This window comes from Pelobates fuscus, chromosome 6 (genome assembly GCF_036172605.1).
Source record: "Pelobates fuscus isolate aPelFus1 chromosome 6, aPelFus1.pri, whole genome shotgun sequence".
NCBI classification, from domain to species: domain Eukaryota; kingdom Metazoa; phylum Chordata; class Amphibia; order Anura; family Pelobatidae; genus Pelobates; species Pelobates fuscus.
This window is the reverse complement of record NC_086322.1, coordinates 217,362,918-217,387,005: the sequence shown is the minus strand read 5'-3', so window position 1 is coordinate 217,387,005 and position 24,088 is coordinate 217,362,918. Positions and strand designations below refer to the sequence as shown.

At 45.0% G+C, this 24,088-nt stretch overlaps 1 protein-coding gene across 1 annotated transcript; it reads left to right on the top strand.

Moving 5' to 3' along the window:
• Positions 1 to 3,724: 3,724 nt before the first annotated feature.
• LOC134566131 (uncharacterized) lies at positions 3,725 to 16,673 on the top strand. Its single transcript, XM_063425836.1, has 19 exons — positions 3,725 to 3,812; positions 5,152 to 5,196; positions 6,044 to 6,088; positions 6,262 to 6,306; positions 6,481 to 6,525; positions 7,173 to 7,217; positions 7,391 to 7,435; positions 7,610 to 7,654; positions 7,819 to 7,863; positions 8,256 to 8,300; positions 9,366 to 9,410; positions 9,585 to 9,629; positions 10,471 to 10,515; positions 10,829 to 10,873; positions 11,266 to 11,310; positions 12,158 to 12,202; positions 12,595 to 12,639; positions 13,481 to 13,525; positions 16,618 to 16,673. Exons 1-19 carry the CDS (start codon positions 3,725 to 3,727, stop codon positions 16,671 to 16,673), a joined length of 909 nt encoding a protein of 302 aa, XP_063281906.1.
• The last annotated feature ends 7,415 nt before the right edge of the window (positions 16,674 to 24,088 follow it).

Genomic DNA, 24,088 nt, shown 5'->3' with positions numbered 1-24,088 from the left:
AGGTTACCCAACAGATGTGGAAAGTGTGTGGCATTAAGCCCATAGTCAATTCAGCCTACCACCCCCAGTCCAATGGACTATGTGAACGCTTTAATGGGACGCTGAAGCAGATGCTTCGGACGTTCGGGGAAACCCACAAAGACTGGGAGAGATTTCTACCTCACCTGCTCTTTGCGTATAGAGAGGTTCCCCAAGAATCGACTGGGTTCTCCCCATTCGAACTACTGTTCGGGAGAAGAGTACGGGGACCTTTAAACTTAATTAGGGAGCACTGGGAGGGGGAGAGTATCGCTAGCGAAACCCCTATAGTATCGTACGTGCTGGAGTTCCGAGACCGACTGGAGGCGCTAACCCAGGCCGTACACACCAACCTCCAGGCAGCCCAACAACGTCAGCGGCGATGGTACGATAGGGGAGCCAGGGACCGCAGCTTTCAAGTGGGGCAGAAGGTTTTAATTTTAAAACCTGTCCGCACAGATAAGCTGCAGGCCGTCTGGCAAGGCCCATACCAGGTAGTGGAGCAGCGATGCGACACTACCTATGTGATTGGCCCCTGCTCCGGGGTAGGGAAGAGACGCATGCTTCACGTCAACCTGCTCAAACCCTACCACGAGCGGATAGAGGATGTGACGGCAATCTGTGCCTCAGCCCTGGAAGATCAGGAGAACTTACCACTACCTGATCTGCTAGAACAGGAAGAGCCGGTAGAGCCCTCCCGGGGGGTTCAACTGGGGGAGCGGCTAAGCCCTCGCGAGCGTGCCCAGATACAGGAGCTGATCGTAGCTAAAGGGGCTACGTTCTCTAATTTACCTGGGTACACTCCGCTGGCCGCCCACCGAGTTGAAACCCCGGGACAGCTACCTATGCGGCAGGCCCCGTATAGGGTCCCGGAATCCGTCCGGACTCATATGAAGGCCGAGCTGGATGAAATGCTGCAGTTAGGGGTTATCGAACCCTCAGATAGCCCCTGGGCATCACCGGTAGTCCTGGTGCCTAAAAAGGACGGCACAACCCGATTCTGCGTTGACTACCGGAGGCTGAATGACAAGACCGTGTCTGACGCCTACCCGATGCCCCGTATAGACGAACTGCTAGATAAAATGGCACGGGGCCAGTATCTCACTACAATTGACTTATGTAAGGGATACTGGCAGATTCCTCTAGCCGTTTGTCACCCCGTTTGGCCTGTACCAGTTCAAGGTCATGCCCTTCGGGATGAAAAACGCTCCGGCTACTTTTCAGCGGATGGTAGATCGACTACTGGACGGCTTCCAAGACTATGCCTGTGCCTACCTGGACGACATAGCCATCTTCAGCCAGACTTGGGAGGACCACCTCCAACATATAGGGGCGATCCTAGATCGTATTGGGGGAGCGGGGTTAACGCTGAAACCGAGTAAGTGCCACATAGGGATGGCCGAGGTGCAGTATCTAGGACACCGAGTAGGGTGTGGGCAGCAGAGACCCGAGCCAGCCAAAATTGAGGCCGTGGCCAAGTGGCCTACCCCCAGGACCAAAACCCAGGTGCTAGCGTTTTTAGGGACTGCAGGGTATTATAGGAAATTTGTACCCGACTACAGTACCCTGGCCAAACCCCTGACGGACCTGACCAAAAAGAACCTTCCCCGACTGGTTGTCTGGGCCCCAGAGTGTGAGCAGGCATTCCAACAGCTCAAGACCGCACTAACTAATGCTCCTGTGTTAATGGCTCCTGATCCAACTAAAAGATTTCTTGTCCACACAGACGCTTCAATGTTTGGATTGGGGGCAGTGCTGAGCCAAGTGGGAGCCGATGGCGGAGAACATCCCGTAGCCTACTTAAGCCGCAAGTTGTTACCCCGCGAAGTAAGCTACGCCGCCATCGAGAAAGAATGCCTGGCCGTGGTGTGGGCCCTTAAAAAGTTACAGCCCTATTTGTACGGACAACCTTTTTCTTTACTCACAGATCACAACCCGTTAGTGTGGCTAAACCGTGTGTCTGGAGACAATGCCAGGCTGCTGCGCTGGAGCTTGGCGCTGCAGCCCTTTGACTTTACTATCCATTACCGGCCAGGAAAACAAAACGGTAACGCTGACGGGTTATCTAGACAGACTGAACTCGAGAAGTGATCTGTGAGTACTCTCCCGGACATCCCCAAGCCGATCCGTTTGGATCAGACTGTGTATGCCGGCTTGGTTCTGGGGGAGCAGTGTGGCAAAACTAGCCACTTCTGGACTATAGTTATTAAAGGTTGTCCGTAGGCTGGATATGTACTGTGTATTTTAACCTGTGTATGTACCGTGTTGTGGCCGTTCGCAGGCTGGCCGCCGTATGCGGCCAGCGCACCAAGCAGTCATACGACGAAACACGGCTATCCTGGCCGTTCGCCGTACGAATCCGGGCTCCCCAGGTCGACCACACATTCCCAAGTCGTGTGGTACCAATTCACCGATTGCAACCTTGTTGCAATCGGTGATTAAGGGCTCTCCAAGGTGGCCGTCGATCCACTACCGACCATGCGGCGGTCGGCCATCTTGGATCCTTTGTCCCTGCAGCGGTGTTCGGTCGTCGAGAGCCTGGAACTGAAAACGGCTACTCGATGATCTGAACGCCGCTGGACTTCCAGCACGTTCGGGAGTCCCGCGTTCGGTCCATTGTATGTCCCGTACTTATTCGGTGCTTTTAAACTCACTTTAATGTTTTGTTGTATTATGTGCGGCGTTCGGTCAATTCAGCTGGGATCGGAGCGGTATTCTCCCAAAGTGTGCGCTCCGACCCCAGCTATCTACCGAACGTTCAACTATTGCAAAGTACCGAATAATGTGTAATTTCTGTATTTTAATGTAAATTGTCGGTTTCGCTGCACGAGGAGATAATCCACTTAGTCGTCCATTTTAGTGGGAGTATCTCCCTCGTGCAGCAAGGCCTGTTGGGAAAGTCACGATGCATGGTGGGAGAAATCCCCTGGAATTACTGTCTGGAAACCCCTTGCATGGAGAACTGTATAAATATACTGCCTGTGAATAAACCGAGGTCAGTTGACTCCCAAACTGTGTTTCGTCCGGTTATTGGGAGGATGGGGAATATTGCCGTGCTTTCTGTCGTGACTGTGGATTTCCTGAGGATACCAACGGATATCGTGGACTAATATACTGCGTTCCGTAACAACTGCCTACTCTCCATTAACACTTACTGTTACCTCACTCCTCAGTTAGACACCCACATACGGTTTAACCACACCCTGAGTATTAGTTATACGCACATAATAACCATATAGCGACCTCTCCCATGTCACACCTCACCAGTCACCCAACTCAGCTGTAACACGCAGGGCCAGCTCGGTGTGACACAGACCAGAAAAGTTGTAAATGCAAAGTTGTTAACACTAACAGCACCCCCCACCCCCCATCCCCACTACTTATACACTCGAGCTATGACACCAGACAGCCACAGCAGGCGGGGATGTCCCCATCAGTGGAACAAAAACCAACACATATCGCTAGTCACGCGAGTTACCCACCTAGTTGTATCCGCTCAATATTAAAAATGTTCATGCTGCATATTGTACCATCTATTGTGAATTGCCATATGTATGGAGCTGATGCTCCTGTATTTGATGTTTGATTGCTGATTCTGACGCTAGTGCAGCGTGACACAGAAATAAAGAATTAAAAAAACAAAAAAAGATTACTACTATGGGCTTGGGAATAGACAAGGGGCTGTGTTGGCAGAGAGTGTATAAAAATGCCCGTTGTAGTCATATTCTCTTACTTATTTGATTTTTCAGGTGTGGTTAATCCAACAACCAGCACTATCATTCAGACTACTGCAGGTGTGTATTAACAGACACAATTTATGCCAATAAGACTAATTGCTACTACTAATATTACACTATATACCCTTTTTTGATGGTTAAAGGAAGGTTTGGTTGTCTGTTACCATTAAAATACCTGTTGCAATCACATTCTTTCACTCCTTTGTTGTCTCAGATTTTATTAAAGGGAAACTATATAGCCAAGAAAACAAAGTTTTCCACCTCTGTCACTTTCCAGAGTCCAGCGCCGATGTCCCTCCACACTGGCGCGGATCTGCCTTTGCTCCTTCCCTGCTAGTGTCACCCAGCAGGGAAGAACTAATGAGCATGACCGCTAAGGTAATGGCCACGCTCGCATTAGTATTTCCCATATATATTACTTTCCTATGGGATTTTTCATAACGCTGGATGTCATCATGCATAGCGTGAGGACATCCAGAGTCAGTTTGGATACCAAAAGTGGCCTAACGATCCGCAAGTCCCTATAGTGACTGTCTGGAAAACAAGCACTAGAGACGGAGTTAACCCTCCGAGGTAATTATTGCAGTTGATTAAAAACTGCAATAATTACCTTTGCAGGGTCAGGGTCCTGGGACTATCCACCCAGACCACTGCAATGAGCAGAAGTGGCCTGGGTGCCTATAGTGTCCTTTTAATCCAACAGCCAACAATAAAATGTATCCACTAGGCCAAAACTGTCAAGATTTTTTTTGTTTATTTTTTTAAAATCTATTTACTCAGTACTGTCAACAGGCAAATAATTATTCTAATTATCATTTCACTTGCATAAAGTGAATGATAACCTGGGAATGTGCATCCTGCCTGATGCCTGACCACCATGCGCTCGTTGATCAATCTCAGATTCCTGTGGTTTAAATTGGCTCGTATGCGTATATTACTGATTTTCTGAATGCTTCTGAACAAACATTACAGAACTAGTCAGACTAACCGAATCCTCACAACGAATTGCCATTGATGATCTCAGTCAACACAATGCTTTCCAATGCTGCGCCAACTAGATGGTTTCTCTGAGACCATCTGATAGAAACAGCAGAGTTTTGCACTTTTATTTCATAGGAAGTGTCTCTAGTGGCTGTTTGAGTGATATCCACCAGAGGCACTTAAATCCTGCAATGAAAACATTGCTGTGATAAAGAATGTCAATGTTTTTAGCTGCAATTTTAATACAGGAGTAGGGTCATGGCAACCAGACCACTTCATTGAAATCTATCTGGGTGCCATGACCCTGCTCTGGGTGATCCGGGTGCCTATAGTGCTGATTTAAAGGAAGGTTTGGGTGACTGTTACCATAAAATACCCATTGCGATCATATTGTCTTAATCCCTTGCTGTTACAGATGTGATTAATCTAACAACCAACACTAAAATTCAGACTACTGCAGGTGTGTTAAATAAACACAATTCATGTAAATTAGGCCAGGTGTTACTACTACAACTAATATTACTCTGGGCATCACCTTTTAACCAACTTTATCAATGGTTAAACTAACTGTAGCGTTAGGAATACAAATGTATTTTACTAAAGTTATTGCACCCTGGTGACCATTCAGGTGACCGTCCCTCACCTTGAGGGAGATAAAAAAAAGTACTTTTCATTTCCTTTTCTCTATCACAGTGCCAGTGTCGGTCCTTCTGGCATGCCTCATGGTTGAGATCCAATTTTGTGCCTTAAGAAAGCATTGGGAGGTTAGTGCGCATGCATGGCAAAACACCATGCAGCGCCAATCAGATGGTGCCTCTAAAGCAATCTGATAGAAATAGCAAAGATTTTCTCTATTCCTCAGAAGCGACTCTAGTGGCTGTTGGCGTGAAAGCCACTAGAGACACTTAAACCATGCAATAAAACACTGTCGTTCTGCAGAATGGCAATGTTTTCAGCTTTAGATTTAAAATGGGGTGGACATGGCACTCAAACCACTTCATTGAGATGAAGTGGTCTGGGTGCCTACAGTTTAAATTTAAAGGAAGGTTTGGGTGGCTGCGACTCTAGTGGCTGTAGGTGTGACAGCCACTAGAGACACTTAAACCATGCAATAAAACACTGTCGTTCTACAGAATGGCAATGTTTTCAGCTTCAGATTTAAAATGGGGTGGACATGGCACTCACACCACTTCACTGAAATGAAGTGGTCTGGGTGCATATAGTGTAAATTTAAAGGAAGGTTTGGGTGCCTGTTACCATTAAAATACCCAACACAATCATGTTCTCTCACTCATTTGCTGTTTCAGATGTGATTAATCCAACATCCAGCACTAAAATTCAGACTACTGCAGGTGTGTATGAAACAGAGACAATTCATGTCAATTAGGCAGTGTTACGACTACAGCTAATATTACTCTGGTCACCACATTTTAACCAACTTTATTGATGGTTAAAGGAAGGTTTGGGTGGTTGTTACCATAAAATACCCATTGCGATCATTTGTCTCAATCCTTTCCTGTTCCAGGTGTGATTAATCCAACAACCAACACTAAAATTCAGACAACTGCAGGTGTGTATTAAATAAACACAATTATGTCAATTAGGCCAATTGCTACTACTACAAGTAATATTACTATGGGCACCACCTTTTAACTAACTTTATTAATGGTAAAGGAAGGTTTGGGTGACTGTTACCATAAAATACTCATTGCGATCACATTCTCTCACCCCTTTGCTGTTACAGATGTGATTAATCCAATAACCAACACTAAAATTCAGACTACTGCAGGTGTGTATTAAATAAACACAATTCATGTAAATTAGGCCAGGTGTTACTACTACAACTAATATTACTCTGGGCATCACCTTTTAACCAACTTTATCAATGGTTAAACTAACACTGTAGCATTAGGAATACAAATGTATTTTACTAAAGTTATTGCACCCTGGTGACCGTCCCTCACCTTGAGGGAGATAAAGAAGTACTTTTTTAAATTTCCTTTTCTCTATCACAGTGTCGGTGTTGGTCCTTCTGGCATGCCTCCTTGGCTGAGATCCAATTCTTTCCTTTAAGAAAGCATTGGGAGGTTAGTGCGCATGCATGGCAAAACACCATGCAGCGCCAATCAGATGGTGCCTCTAAGGCAATCTGATAGAAATAGCAAAGATTTTCTCTATTCCTCAGAAGCGACTCTAGTGGCTGTAGGTGTGACAGCCACTAGAGACACTTAAACCATGCAATAAAACACTGTCGTTCTGCAGAATAGCAATGTTTTCAGCTTCAGATTTAAAATGGGGTGAACATGGCACTCACACCACTTCACTGAATTGAAGTGGTCTGGGTGCATATAGTGTAAATTTAAAGGAAGGTTTGGGTGCCTGTTACCATTAAAATACCCAACACAATCATGTTCTCTCACTCATTTGCTGTTTCAGATGTGATTAATCCAACATCCAGCACTAAAATTCAGACTACTGCAGGTGTTTATGAAACAGAGACAATTCATGTCAATTAGGCAGTGTTACGACTACAGCTAATATTACTCTGGTCACCACATTTTAACCAACTTTATTGATGGTTAAAGGAAGGTTTGGGTGGTTGTTACCATAAAATACCCATTGCGATCATTTGTCTCAATCCTTTCCTGTTCCAGATGTGATTAATCCAACAACCAACACTAAAATTCAGACAACTGCAGGTGTGTATTAAATAAACACAATTATGTCAATTAGGCCAATTGCTACTACTACAAGTAATATTACTATGGGCACCACCTTTTAACTAACTTTATTAATGGTAAAGGAAGGTTTGGGTGACTGTTACCATAAAATACTCATTGCGATCACATTCTCTCACCCCTTTGCTGTTACAGATGTGATTAATCCAATAACCAACACTAAAATTCAGACTACTGCAGGTGTGTATTAAATAAACACAATTCATGTAAATTAGGCAAGGTGTTACTACTACAACTAATATTACTCTGGGCACATATAGTGTAAATTTAAAGGAAGGTTTGGGTGCCTGCTACCATTAAAATACCCAACGCAATCATGTTCTCTCACTCATTTGCTGTTTCAGATGTGATTAATCCAACATCCAGCACTAAAATTCAGACTACTGCAGGTGTGTATGAAACAGAGACAATTCATGTCAATTAGGCAGTGTTACGACTACAGCTAATATTACTCTGGTCACCACATTTTAACCAACTTTATTGATGGTTAAAGGAAGGTTTGGGTGGTTGTTACCATAAAATACCCATTGCGATCATTTGTCTCAATCCTTTCCTGTTCCAGATGTGATCAATCCAACAACCAACACTAAAATTCAGACAACTGCAGGTGTGTATTAAATAAACACAATTATGTCAATTAGGCCAATTGCTACTACTACAAGTAATATTACTATGGGCACCACCTTTTAACTAACTTTATTAATGGTAAAGGAAGGTTTGGGTGACTGTTACCATAACATACTCATTGCGATCACATTCTCTCACCCCTTTGCTGTTACAGATGTGATTAATCCAATAACCAACACTAAAATTCAGACTACTGCAGGTTTGTATTAAATAAACACAATTCATGTAAATTAGGCCAGGTGTTACTACTACAACTAATATTACTCTGGGCATCACCTTTTAACCAACTTTATCAATGGTTAAACTAACTGTAGCGTTAGGAATACAAATGTATTTTACTAAAGTTATTGCACCCTGGTGACCATTCAGGTGACCGTCCTTCACCTTGAGGGAGATAAAAAAGTACTTTTCATTTCCTTTTCTCTATCACAGTGCCAGTGTCGGTCCTTCTGGCATGCCTCATGGTTGAGATCCAATTTTGTGCCTTAAGAAAGCATTGGGAGGTTAGTGCGCATGCATGGCAAAACACCATGCAGCGCCAATCAGATGGTGCCTCTAAAGCAATCTGATAGAAATAGCAAAGATTTTCTCTATTCCTCAGAAGCGACTCTAGTGGCTGTTGGCGTGAAAGCCACTAGAGACACTTAAACCATGCAATAAAACACTGTCGTTCTGCAGAATGGCAATGTTTTCAGCTTCAGATTTAAAATGGGGTGGACATGGCACTCAAACCACTTCATTGAGATGAAGTGGTCTGGGTGCCTACAGTTTAAATTTAAAGGAAGGTTTGGGTGGCTGCGACTCTAGTGGCTGTAGGTGTGACAGCCACTAGAGACACTTAAACCATGCAATAAAACACTGTCGTTCTACAGAATGGCAATGTTTTCAGCTTCAGATTTAAAATGGGGTGGACATGGCACTCACACCACTTCACTGAAATGAAGTGGTCTGGGTGCATATAGTGTACATTTAAAGGAAGGTTTGGGTGCCTGCTACCATTAAAATACCCAACGCAATCATGTTCTCTCACTCATTTGCTGTTTCAGATGTGATTAATCCAACATCCAGCACTAAAATTCAGACTACTGCAGGTGTGTATGAAACAGAGACAATTCATGTCAATTAGGCAGTGTTACGACTACAGCTAATATTACTCTGGTCACCACATTTTAACCAACTTTATTGATGGTTAAAGGAAGGTTTGGGTGGTTGTTACCATAAAATACCCATTGCGATCATTTGTCTCAATCCTTTCCTGTTCCAGGTGTGATTAATCCAACAACCAACACTAAAATTCAGACAACTGCAGGTGTGTATTAAATAAACACAATTATGTCAATTAGGCCAATTGCTACTACTACAAGTAATATTACTATGGGCACCACCTTTTAACTAACTTTATTAATGGTAAAGGAAGGTTTGGGTGACTGTTACCATAACATACTCATTGCGATCACATTCTCTCACCCCTTTGCTGTTACAGATGTGATTAATCCAATAACCAACACTAAAATTCAGACTACTGCAGGTGTGTATTAAATAAACACAATTCATGTAACTTAGGCCAGGTGTTACTACTACAACTAATATTACTCTGGGCATCACCTTTTAACCAACTTTATCAATGGTTAAACTAACACTGTAGTGTTAGGAATACAAATGTATTTTACTAAAGTTATTGCACCCTGGTGACCGTCCCTCACCTTGAGGGAGATAAAGAAGTACTTTTTTAAATTTCCTTTTCTCTATCACAGTGTTGGTGTTGGTCCTTCTGGCATGCCTCCTTGGCTGAGATCCAATTCTTTCCTTTAAGAAAGCATTGGGAGGTTAGTGCGCATGCATGGCAAAACACCATGCAGCGCCAATCAGATGGTGCCTCTAAGGCAATCTGATAGAAATAGCAAAGATTTTCTCTATTCCTCAGAAGCGACTCTAGTGGCTGTTGGCGTGACAGCCACTAGAGACACTTAAACCATGCAATAAAACACTGTCGTTCTACAGAATGGCAATGTTTTCAGCTTCAGATTTAAAATGGGGTGGACATGGCACTCAAACCACTTCATTGAGATGAAGTGGTCTGGGTGACTATAGTTTAAATTTAAAGGAAGGTTTGGGTGGCTACGACTCTAGTGGCTGTAGGCGTGACAGCCACTAGAGACACTTAAACCATGCAATAAAACACTGTCGTTCTACAGAATAGCAATGTTTTCAGCTTCAGATTTAAAATGGGGTGGACATGGCACTCACACCACTTCACTGAAATGAAGTGGTCTGGGTGCATATAGTGTAAATTTAAAGGAAGGTTTGGGTGCCTGCTACCATTAAAATACCCAACGCAATCATGTTCTCTCACTCATTTGCTGTTTCAGATGTGATTAATCCAACATCCAGCACTAAAATTCAGACTACTGCAGGTGTGTATGAAACAGAGACAATTCATGTCAATTAGGCAGTGTTACGACTACAGCTAATATTACTCTGGTCACCACATTTTAACCAACTTTATTGATGGTTAAAGGAAGGTTTGGGTGGTTGTTACCATAAAATACCCATTGCGATCATTTGTCTCAATCCTTTCCTGTTCAATTCATGTAAATTAGACAGTGTTACTACTACAACTAATATTACTCTGGGCACATATAGTGTAAATTTAAAGGAAGGTTTGGGTGCCTGCTACCATTAAAATACCCAACGCAATCATGTTCTCTCACTCATTTGCTGTTTCAGATGTGATTAATCCAACATCCAGCACTAAAATTCAGACTACTGCAGGTGTGTATGAAACAGAGACAATTCATGTCAATTAGGCAGTGTTACGACTACAGCTAATATTACTCTGGTCACCACATTTTAACCAACTTTATTGATGGTTAAAGGAAGGTTTGGGTGGTTGTTACCATAAAATACCCATTGCGATCATTTGTCTCAATCCTTTCCTGTTCCAGATGTGATCAATCCAACAACCAACACTAAAATTCAGACAACTGCAGGTGTGTATTAAATAAACACAATTATGTCAATTAGGCCAATTGCTACTACTACAAGTAATATTACTATGGGCACCACCTTTTAACTAACTTTATTAATGGTAAAGGAAGGTTTGGGTGACTGTTACCATAACATACTCATTGCGATCACATTCTCTCACCCCTTTGCTGTTACAGATGTGATTAATCCAATAACCAACACTAAAATTCAGACTACTGCAGGTTTGTATTAAATAAACACAATTCATGTAAATTAGGCCAGGTGTTACTACTACAACTAATATTACTCTGGGCATCACCTTTTAACCAACTTTATCAATGGTTAAACTAACTGTAGCGTTAGGAATACAAATGTATTTTACTAAAGTTATTGCACCCTGGTGACCATTCAGGTGACCGTCCTTCACCTTGAGGGAGATAAAAAAGTACTTTTCATTTCCTTTTCTCTATCACAGTGCCAGTGTCGGTCCTTCTGGCATGCCTCATGGTTGAGATCCAATTTTGTGCCTTAAGAAAGCATTGGGAGGTTAGTGCGCATGCATGGCAAAACACCATGCAGCGCCAATCAGATGGTGCCTCTAAAGCAATCTGATAGAAATAGCAAAGATTTTCTCTATTCCTCAGAAGCGACTCTAGTGGCTGTTGGCGTGAAAGCCACTAGAGACACTTAAACCATGCAATAAAACACTGTCGTTCTGCAGAATGGCAATGTTTTCAGCTTCAGATTTAAAATGGGGTGGACATGGCACTCAAACCACTTCATTGAGATGAAGTGGTCTGGGTGCCTACAGTTTAAATTTAAAGGAAGGTTTGGGTGGCTGCGACTCTAGTGGCTGTAGGTGTGACAGCCACTAGAGACACTTAAACCATGCAATAAAACACTGTCGTTCTACAGAATGGCAATGTTTTCAGCTTCAGATTTAAAATGGGGTGGACATGGCACTCACACCACTTCACTGAAATGAAGTGGTCTGGGTGCATATAGTGTACATTTAAAGGAAGGTTTGGGTGCCTGCTACCATTAAAATACCCAACGCAATCATGTTCTCTCACTCATTTGCTGTTTCAGATGTGATTAATCCAACATCCAGCACTAAAATTCAGACTACTGCAGGTGTGTATGAAACAGAGACAATTCATGTCAATTAGGCAGTGTTACGACTACAGCTAATATTACTCTGGTCACCACATTTTAACCAACTTTATTGATGGTTAAAGGAAGGTTTGGGTGGTTGTTACCATAAAATACCCATTGCGATCATTTGTCTCAATCCTTTCCTGTTCCAGGTGTGATTAATCCAACAACCAACACTAAAATTCAGACAACTGCAGGTGTGTATTAAATAAACACAATTATGTCAATTAGGCCAATTGCTACTACTACAAGTAATATTACTATGGGCACCACCTTTTAACTAACTTTATTAATGGTAAAGGAAGGTTTGGGTGACTGTTACCATAACATACTCATTGCGATCACATTCTCTCACCCCTTTGCTGTTACAGATGTGATTAATCCAATAACCAACACTAAAATTCAGACTACTGCAGGTGTGTATTAAATAAACACAATTCATGTAACTTAGGCCAGGTGTTACTACTACAACTAATATTACTCTGGGCATCACCTTTTAACCAACTTTATCAATGGTTAAACTAACACTGTAGCGTTAGGAATACAAATGTATTTTACTAAAGTTATTGCACCCTGGTGACCGTCCCTCACCTTGAGGGAGATAAAGAAGTACTTTTTTAAATTTCCTTTTCTCTATCACAGTGTTGGTGTTGGTCCTTCTGGCATGCCTCCTTGGCTGAGATCCAATTCTTTCCTTTAAGAAAGCATTGGGAGGTTAGTGCGCATGCATGGCAAAACACCATGCAGCGCCAATCAGATGGTGCCTCTAAGGCAATCTGATAGAAATAGCAAAGATTTTCTCTATTCCTCAGAAGCGACTCTAGTGGCTGTTGGCGTGACAGCCACTAGAGACACTTAAACCATGCAATAAAACACTGTCGTTCTACAGAATGGCAATGTTTTCAGCTTCAGATTTAAAATGGGGTGGACATGGCACTCAAACCACTTCATTGAGATGAAGTGGTCTGGGTGACTATAGTTTAAATTTAAAGGAAGGTTTGGGTGGCTACGACTCTAGTGGCTGTAGGCGTGACAGCCACTAGAGACACTTAAACCATGCAATAAAACACTGTCGTTCTACAGAATAGCAATGTTTTCAGCTTCAGATTTAAAATGGGGTGGACATGGCACTCACACCACTTCACTGAAATGAAGTGGTCTGGGTGCATATAGTGTAAATTTAAAGGAAGGTTTGGGTGCCTGCTACCATTAAAATACCCAACGCAATCATGTTCTCTCACTCATTTGCTGTTTCAGATGTGATTAATCCAACATCCAGCACTAAAATTCAGACTACTGCAGGTGTGTATGAAACAGAGACAATTCATGTCAATTAGGCAGTGTTACGACTACAGCTAATATTACTCTGGTCACCACATTTTAACCAACTTTATTGATGGTTAAAGGAAGGTTTGGGTGGTTGTTACCATAAAATACCCATTGCGATCATTTGTCTCAATCCTTTCCTGTTCAATTCATGTAAATTAGACAGTGTTACTACTACAACTAATATTACTCTGGGCATCACCTACAACCAAATTTATTGATGGTTAAAGGAGCACTGAAACGTTAGTGTTGTGTTTTCCTAATGCTGTGTGGCAATGTTTTTAGCTGCAGAGTGAAAATGGGGTTGACATTGTAGCCAGACCATTATATTGAGATTAAGTGGTCTGGGTGCCTATAGTGTCAATTTAAAGGAAGGTTTGGGTGGCTGTTAACAGAAAATACCCAACGCAATCATGTTCTCTCACCTATTTGCTGTTTCATATGTGACTAATCCATCAAACAACACTAAAATTCAGACCACTGCATTATTTGAGACAGTTTGTGTCAGTTAGGCTTCTACTACAACTAATATCACTCTGGGCATCACCATTAAAGCAACTGTATTGAATTAAAAGAACTCTTTAGCAATAGGAATACAAATGTGCATTTATAACACTATAGTCCCCTGGTGGCTTTTATTGATGGTTAGACAGTTATATATTTTGGTTTAAAAAAGACTTGTGTCCATTTAGTTCAACCTGTTTCACATTTGTTTTTTTCTGTTGATCTAAAAGAAGGCAAAATAACCAGTTTGAAGTGCTTTCCAATTTTGCAACAAACTCGACCCCAGAATGACAGTCTGCTCTCTCCTTGCATCAAGAAACTGTTACCCGACATATTAAATATTATATTCCTGAATTTTTTAATTTTTTTTTTAAAGAATTCATCACATCCTTACTGTAACAAAACCCTTCCTTTGCCTTAGACTAAATCTCCTTTCATCCAGTCTTAGTAGGTGATGAACAGATTTTTAGGCAATGGTTTGTATTGACCCCGGATATATTTGTAAAATGCTATCATATCCCCTCTGAGGCGCCATTTTTCTAAACTAAACTGATTTGAATTTGTTAACCTTTCTTCATATCTAAAATCAAGCTGTCAGTGGTGTACACACAACCCACACACACACACTAACACACTCACTAACACACACACACTAAAACTAACACACACACACTAACACTCACACTAACACACACACTCACACACTCACACTAACACACTCACTAACACACACACACTCACTAACAAACACACTAACACACACACACACTCACTAACAAACACACTAACACTAACACACTCACTAACACACACACTAACACTAACACACTCACTAACACACACACACTCACTAACAAACACACTAACACTAACACACTCACAAACAAACACACTAACACTAACACACTAACTAACACACTCACACGTTGCTTTTTTTTTGTTTTAAATTTAATCCCCCCAGCCTCCTTACCTGTGGGAGAGCTGAGGGGATTCCCTGGGGTCCAGAGGTGTTGCTGGCCCTGCTGTCTCCCGGCTGGCGAGCGCGCGAGGGAGCACTGTCCCCTGAGTGCTCCCTCTTCAGCTCCCTCGCGCGCCGCGTACTGATGCCGGAGCCGGAAGATGACGTCATCTTCCGGCTCCGATTTCAGTGCGGTGCGCGAGGGAGCTGAAGAGGGAGCACTCAGGGGACAGTGCTCCCTCGCGCGCCCGCCAGCCGGGTGACAGTAGGGCCAGCCTCGGGGGGCCCTGAGGTGGCCGGCTCCTGGGGCCCCCCAGCAGAAGAAGCTGGCCCTGTGGGTACATACCTGGGTCGCAGGTGGCCGGGCCCCCTGGTGGGCCGGGCCCGGTCGCGGCCGCGACCCCTGCGACCCCGGTATGTACGCCACTGCAAGCTGTGGTCTTACCAGTGCTTTCTAAAGGGGCAAAATTATGTTTTCATCCGAGAATTAATGCCCTTTTTTATGCTTGACAGTACTTTACTGGCCTTAGAAACTGCTGATTAATACTGCACATTGTTGCCTAGTTTGTTGCTGATAGCAGTTCCTAGATCTTTTCTCATGTGATATTTTTCCCTATTTCCCTATCATTTAGTTGGTTTTGCGTTCTTCACCCCGAAGTGCATAACTTTGCCTACATACCTACAGTAAATTTCATCTGCCATTTGAGTGCCCAGTCCCCCAATCTATCTTAATCCCTCTGCAGGGAAGTAATATCCTACTTACATTGTATTACTAGTTTTGTGCCTTCTGCAAACAGTGACACATGGCTTTCATTTTGTATTTCAAGAAAATGTATTCATGGTGAAATAAAGGTTTGGATGGTGAAAGGAAGGTTTTACCATAAAATTCACATTGCAATCACGTTCTCTCACTCCTTTTCTGTTTCAGATGTGATTAAACCAACACTAAAATTTAGACCACTGCAGGTGTGTATTAAAAAGACACAATTTGTGTCAATTAGGCCAATTGTTACTACTAATATTACTCTAAGGCACCAATTTTTAATGGGCTTTATTGATGGTTAAAGGAACACTTTAACCATAGTAGTACTTTATGGACTAGTGGTCGTATAGGTTACCAGCCCCACCTACTTTTACTTACCCTTTCTCCGTTGTAGCGCTGGTCTTTTCCCTTTGGCATGCCCTTTGACTGAGATCATCGTGATCGATGATCTCAGCCAATCAAATGCTTTCCCATAGAAAGGCATTTGGTGGCTCGTGTTCATGCAGAGCAGAATGCTGCACTGCACCAATCAGATGGTGTCTCTGGGACCATCTGATAGAAATAGCAGAGTTTTGCTCAGTTTTTTTCTTTGGAAGTGCCTATTGTGTCTGTCGGAATGACAGCCACTAGAGATAGTTAAACCCTGCAATGAAAACATTGCTGGTCTGCAGAACGGCAATGTTTTACACTGCATGGACAAAATTAAGTGAACAAAGCACTCAGACTGCTTAACTGAGATGAAGTGGTCTGGGTGCCTATAGTGCCCTTTTAAAGGAAAGATTGTGTGGCTGTTACATAAAATACACATAGCAATAATATTATCTCACTCATTTGCTGTTTCAGATGTGATTTATCCAACATCCAACACTAATATTCAGACGACTGCAGGTGTGTATTAAACAGGAACAATTGTAGATTATACTAGCTTTAGTGTAACTATAATCTTAATTTTATTAATGACAGGAGGCGAATATTTGCTTAAGTCTCTCTTTACTAGATCTCCACAGCAGCACATTAACATAGAGAGATAAACACCAAAGACAAAAACATAAGGCATCTAAATAAAGCTCCTCCTAAGCCACCATTTCCTCTTTCACGCTGTGACAACACAACGTACACAACAATGCCAGTAAACCAATTAAATGAAAAAATATATAACATAACAATGAATAACATCCTGAAGAAATTTCGGAGAATGGATGTGATCTTGAACTTCATCCCGCAAAGCCGTCGATTCCTTGAACTGTAGTCCAACCATTAAACTAAAACGAAATAAACAGAGTCGAAAAACACTGATTAGTGAACGAAATGTACTGATAAAATATAAATCCCACGATCCAGTACTGACAGTATAAAAGACATGAAATCCATAACCAATCACCGGCAATACAATATACCAGACACCTCCCCCAACTTCACCATACATAACCCTAGACCACCAAACCTAGCCCAGGCTACCAGAATTCAACAGAAACACAATAGAAAGTACTCCATCCAAACAAGGGGGGGGAAACAAAACTGGGTGGGAAATATTCGCCTCCTGTCATTAATAAAATTAAGATTATAGTTACACTAAAGCTAGTATAATCTACAATTTTATAGCATGACAGGAGGCTTCATATTTGCTGTTTTAACGCTCCGACAGCAAAGCAAAAGAAGCATGGTCCGACGGTCTAAAGTAGAATTGGCGAAAGGTATCCTCACGGGACCAGTCCGCCGAACGCAAAATGTCCTGAAGGGAAGCGCCTGCCATGAAAGCTCCGGAAGCCGCAGCGCCCCTAACCGAATGCGCTCCGAAGGACGCATTCACCCCCTCCAGTGTCAACAGCCATCTTATCCACCGAGCTAGGGTAGGGGATGAGACCGGCTTGTGGGGCCTGACATATGAAAGCAATAACTGTCCAGAATGAGAAGAGCAAAATGGAGCGGTAACCGCTACATAACGAGCCAGTGTCTTCGCTACACAAAGTTTAGCCGAATCCCTGAAGTAAGGATACGACACAACCGTCGAATCCAACTTGGTACGTCTAACCACCTTGAAGGAGACCCCCTCTGGCGAAAACGTGAAAGCGTTGACATCGAAAGCCCGGACATCCGAATCACGTCTGAACGATACCAAACACAACAAGAGGGCAAATTTCGCTGAAAGCTGGCGAAGGGAAAGGTCCTGGTTATCCGGCCATTCCTGAAGGAACGCTAAAACCATACGCACATCCCAGAGGGAGGAATACCTAGGCGCCGGAGGACGTGCCAACCTCATCCCACGCAGAAGTCTGCAGACTAGCGGATCCTGGCCGATGGGAAAACCTCTAAGCGGGACATGCGCCGCCGAGATAGCTGACCTAGTCACATTAACCGAGCGGTACGACCGACCCAAATCAAAGAGATGCGACAAGAAATTCAGCACACTAGTAATAGGGCCTGTAAAGGGATCGATATCCCGTTCCAGGCACCAACAACACCAGGAACCCCATGCTGACATGTAGCACCTCCTTGTACCGGGAGCCCAGGAATCCCAGAGGAGGTCTCTAGCCGATTGCGATAACGCCTCGATATTCCAGGTACCCCTGAAAGAGTCCAGGCCACCAATAGCAGGTGGCCGTCCCTCACTAGTGTGTGAGCGTTGCCCTGGGAGTCCGTGAGGAGCATTCGAGCAGACGGTAAGAGAAGAGGGTCCCGATAGGAGAGATCCAGGAGTTCCCGGAACCAAGTTTGACCCTGCCACAGCGGAGTCAGCAACACTAAGGACACACGTTGACGTCGAACTTGTAGCAACACCCTGGGGATCATAGCGAATGGAGGAAACGCATACGCTCCCTGCGAAGGCCACACCTGGAGAAAAGCGTCCACCGCTGCACACGCTGGATCCGGAGCCAGCTGAAGTACTTCTGAGTCTGGTGATTCGTCCTGGATGCGAATAGATCCACTGTGAATGGACCCCTCTGACACCTGAGTTCGAGGAAGATGGGACGCCCTCCGACCTGAAACAGGCGACCACCGGCTTCAGGAGTTTGGTAAAGCACCAAGGAGCCGAGCTGAGGCCGAAGGGAAGGCATGTAAATTGGCACGGAATGCCCTTCCAGACGAAGCGAAGGAATCTGCGACAATCCTCGTGCACCGGGACGGAAAGGTAAGCGTCCTTCAGGTCCAGCCTCGTGAACCAGTCTCCCGGCTGGAGAAGGTCCCGAAGAAGATGAATGCCCTCCATCTTGAAGTGGTTGTAGACCACGAAGGTCTTCAATGCCCGTAAATTGATCACCGGGCGGAACTCTCTGGACTTTTTCTTCACCAGAAAAATCGAGCTGAAGAAACCCCCCAAATCTGGGGCTCGTTGGACCCCGCCCTTGGCGAACAGTGCCCGAACTTTTGTATCTATCAAGGACTGTTGGTCCCTTGTGATGATGGGGATCCTTGGAGGACCAACCTGCGTTGGAGGGGAATGGAAATCTATGACATAACCCCGCACAGTCCGAAGGACCCACACCTCCTGCCACCTGTCTCTGCAGTAAAGCAGTCTGCCCGCATGCAATGTAGGGTCATCGAAAGTGGCGGGAGTCGCACTCACCTATAGGAAATCTCGCCCGTCCTCTGGCACGGTATCCACGACCTCTACCTGCCCTCTGAGCGTAGGGGGTTCTGGATTGGTACGATGGAAAGAAGGACGGACCACGGGATCTGTGGCGGCCCGAAGACCAGCCGCGGCTGGAGACACGACCTCGCTGTCGTTCAGCCCGTCCAAAAACCCGGAATGATTGCGGTCGAAATACCTTCTTAATGGAAGATTGAGCTTTATCCAGGGAAGTAAACAGATTGACGTGTTTCTGTAGCTCCATAATAAAAGGTTCCCCGAACCGTAGGCCTTTAGCCAGGGAGCCCAATTCTTTGGATCCCAGCTCTGATAGTTTGTTGTCCATACGGAACAGAGCCGTCTTCCTGTGTTCAGTGCAGAGAGCCACGTTAGCATTGCCTAGCAGGCAGATGGAACGCAGTGCTCAGTCCCGCATGATGGCCGGGTCCAGGCTCGTACCCTCCGTGTAGGCCTCGTCCGCCAGGGCCAACATCCTGCACAGGGGCCCCAGCATATCCAGTTGTTTATCATGCGCAGAGCAGAGGCTACGTTCCACCCCTTTCCTGGGGTCCCTACCCGTACGATTCAAATACGAGGCCACCAGGGGATCAAAATCCGGGGTCGCTGCCACCTTGTCCGGCAGGATGGGTCTGGGGCATTCCGCTCACAGTTTCTTGCGGGCCTCCCCTTCCAAAGGTCTACGGACCCAGTAGTGCATGAATTGTGCTAAGTGGTCGGGCAGTGACCATTCTGAGGATCTGGGGTGCCGGATAGACCGAGGAGCATCCAGAAAAGTGTCTTCCTCTGGCACCGCCATGGAGGCCACTGTTCCCGGCGCGTCTGCATCCTCCCAGCGCCAACCGGGGCCATCACCACGGTCCTCGTCCCAATCACCTTCCTCCTCTGAAGGAGATTGGTCTGCCCGCCACTCATCCAGCACGGCCATAGTGGAGGGGGGGTAAGGAGGCCTCCTCCCCTGCGCCCGATAGACGGCGGCGCCTGGCCGGCAAGGTTGATAACCTCGAACCTTGCCGCTTCACCGGAGCCTTGCCTTTCCGGGAGCGTGGTTCAGGAAAGGGCTTTCTCCACAGAGGCAGTCACAGCCGCATTAATCAAAGCCTGCAAATTCTGCTCCTGTGCAGAGGCATCCATAATGTCTGAGTTGATGAGAAGTGATACCTAAGGAGATAGAGAACAGGTATCACTAGCAGGCAGTAGGGGCAGCACCCCTAGTATTGGCAGAGGCAAGTAATAAACGCATGCAGGCTCAACAAGCGTAGTCCAGGGCACGGAGCCGTCAGGTTAATAGCATGCGTAATATGGCACAGACAGAGCAGGCCAAATCATGGGGCACAGACAAAGCAGGCCAATCAAGGGGCACAGACAAAGCAGGCCAATCATAAGGGCACAGCCGAAGCAGGCCAGTATATGGGCACGGGTAGCACCGGCCCAGTGATATAGGAGGCAGGAACGTATATCCTTATGGTAGACATGCAGGTCTATCTTGATATATAGGATGAGCAGTGTAGAGGTGCAATCGGGTCCCCAGGCCAGTTCCTTGGTCAGAGGAGGTGCAACCATGCCAAGCGGGTCCCATGCAGTGTGCATGCGGTGAAATGCACAGGGCCACTCACAGCCTAGGAACATGCAACAAAACACCACAGAAAAAGCATGCAAAGCCAGGAAGCGTGCACTGAGGCAGAAACACTGCAGGGAGCAGAGGAGATCCCCAAATATGCCAAAGGGAACCCAGAGAACATGAAGAAACGATCCCCCACACAATGGGATCTGAGTAGCAAGAAATAAATGACCGGTGCGGCAGCCTCGAGAGAGAGAGAGACGCGCACCCCCATGTCCGACCATGCGGTCACGGGGGAGAGGGTGCACAAGAGCGGAGGCACCCGCGGCAAGAGACCAGTACCCTGCTCCGTCCCAACAGCAGCCGGAGAGGCGGGCAGGGAAGGGAGGCAAAGGGAAGGATTCCCGCTCGGCGGACGAAGCCGGCGGGCGGTAATCGGCATGAAGAACACGTGGGACCGCCGGAGTCTTACTCCGCGGTCCCTACGGGCGGCACGGGAAGCGGTCGGAAGACCGCTGCACGGCGACTGCAAACAGAAACACGAGCTCCAGGAAAAAATGAATGAAAAAACAATGACCAAAAAAAAACCACACACAAAATAATAGGAAAATAATGAAAAATGGAGAAGCAAAGCAATGCCAAAGCATGAGCAATAATAAACAGTAATAATGCAAACCATGAGAGGAAAATCACAAGTCACAAGTAAATCACAAGTAAAATAAACAATAAGACCCACAGCCACCCATAAATAACAGGAGGCAGTGGTACTCTGACCTGTACTGTCTGCGGAGCAGCAAATAAAGAGGAAATGGTGGCTTAGGAGGAGCTTTATATAGATGCCTTATGTTTTTGTCTTTGGTGTTTATCTCTCTATGTTAATGTGCTGCTGTGGAGATCTAGTAAAGAGAGACTTAAGCAAATATGAAGCCTCCTGTCATGCTATAAAATTAGGCCAATTTCTACTACTACTATTAGTGTTCTGGGCACTAACTTTTCTTTTTTTTTAATTCAAATTTTATTGGTTTATAGCAGGAACAAAGGGGTACAGTAAGGAAAAAGGGTCAGTCGGGGGGGAAACGGTATATAGTGTACATACACATCATACAATCACATTGTCTTATTTCACAAAAAGGGTTGTAATATACAATGAAGCAACATATTCACTTTCAGTTTTATGTGTTCGTACCAGGTATTCCTGTTCGGGATACACCCATCCATGTTTGCCTCGTTCCCACTCAAGGGTATTGTCCCAGGTCATCTGTGTATAGGTTTAGCTCGTCTCTGTCTTGTTCAAACCCAGTGCGGGCTCCACTGTCTTATGTGTAAGTACGTCTGAACCGAATTACGCGTCTCCTGTGTTCTCAGATCAACTAAACCTTGGATAAAGGAACTGCAAACTTGGGGGGGAATGTCCCTTTGGGTATTCAATGGGGGAGGGTATATTGGGGACCTTGTGGCTTAATTCTTGGCCGGTTTTGGATGACTTTTCTCCTGTGCCCAGTACCGTAGCTAGGGTTCCCATGTACTCATGTATCTGTTATGTTTACCTAGTGTGGACCAATGCAGGTTTTCCATCTCCCTCATCATTTCTACCCTGTCTACACATTGGGCTACCATGGGGGTCTCAGTTTTTTTCCAGTGCACCGGTATGAGGTTATTCGCCTCTCCCAGCAATAGCCACAGTATGAGCTGTTTTTTCAAGTCCTGGAAGGTATGGGGCCATCCCAACAGAACCTGGGATGGGGTCAGAGAGTGCGGGAGCTCTAGTATGTCGGTGAGCTTGGCAGTTATGTTATTCCAGTACTCCCGTATGTGTGGGCAGAACCACCATATGTGCTCCATACATCCCATGTCTCCTCCACATCTCCAACACCTGTCGCTAATTGTGGTCCAGAACTGGTGGAGCAGATCTGGTGTCCTGTACCACCTTGTTATGCGTTTATAGAAGGACTCACATCTGGATAGGCTAACTGAAGCTATCATAGTTTTATTAAAAATATGTTCCTAGTCTCGGGCTGTCATGTGTATGTGTAATCCCTGCATCCATTTCCAGTGAAAGGTATATACCTCCTGCTCGCCTTGTGTGGAGTGTAGCAATTGGTATATTTGAGATATTGAGCGTTTTCGTCTGTTTGGGGAAGTGCACAGTTGTTCAAATGGGGTTAGTGCCCTAGGGGTCCAGTAAGGCGTTACTGTACATGCCAAGGAGTGTCTCAATTGTGAGCATCTCAGCGCTTCAGTCAGCGAATGGTGTCCCCCAGGCCCCTGCAGATTAATTACTTTGGGAAGTTCGTCTGCAGTCAGCACGTAGCTAAGTTGTGGGTTCGTCAGTAACAGCAGTTTCAACAGGATTGGTGCCCCTCTGCCTCCTAGGTGATCTAGATTGTTTGCCAGCGGGTACAATGGGGATATACCTGAGGATAGATTCCATGAATTTTTGTGTAATCTCCATTTCTTCAATATATGGTGTATAAGGTGGTGTGGGGCTCTCAATATTTTTTGTAGGTGGCAGTTCTGCCAGGGGAGGGTGGCCAATGGTACTGTGGAGAAGCATTGCTCCAGTTTATACCACGCCTTTTTGTGGCCCTCATCTGTCCACTCCCTTACTCTGGTGAGGACGACCGCTATATAATATTTGTAGATGTGGGGTAGGCCCAAGCCTCCTCCTTTCCTATTATGTGTAAGGACTTCGTTTGCTTACTGTGGTTTTTTATGCCCTCATACAAAGGAAAAAAATGAATTTTTCATGTTTTGGAAGAATATGTTATCCAGCTCTATCGGCAGAGTTTGGAACAAATAAAGGATCCTTGGTAGGATCATCATCATAAGTATGTTGACCCTGCCAAAGAGCGAAAAGTGAGGTTTATCCTAGTGTTTCAGATTGGAGGCAATGTCAGTCAAGAGAGGGAAATAGTTAAGTCAATAGAGGCCTTTAATCGTGCGGGCTAGTTTAATCCCAGGTATGTGAGGCCAGATTCTGTCCATTTATAACTACAGGTATATGCGGAGCCTGGTTATCCTTAGTGAACCCATTTCCAGGCCCATTATTTCACATTTGTCGGCATTGATTTTAAAATTAGAGCATGAGCTGAACCTGACTATTTCCGCTTTGACGTGCATGAGTGATTGCTCTGGGTGGGTGAGGGTGAGTAGCACGTCGTCCGCAA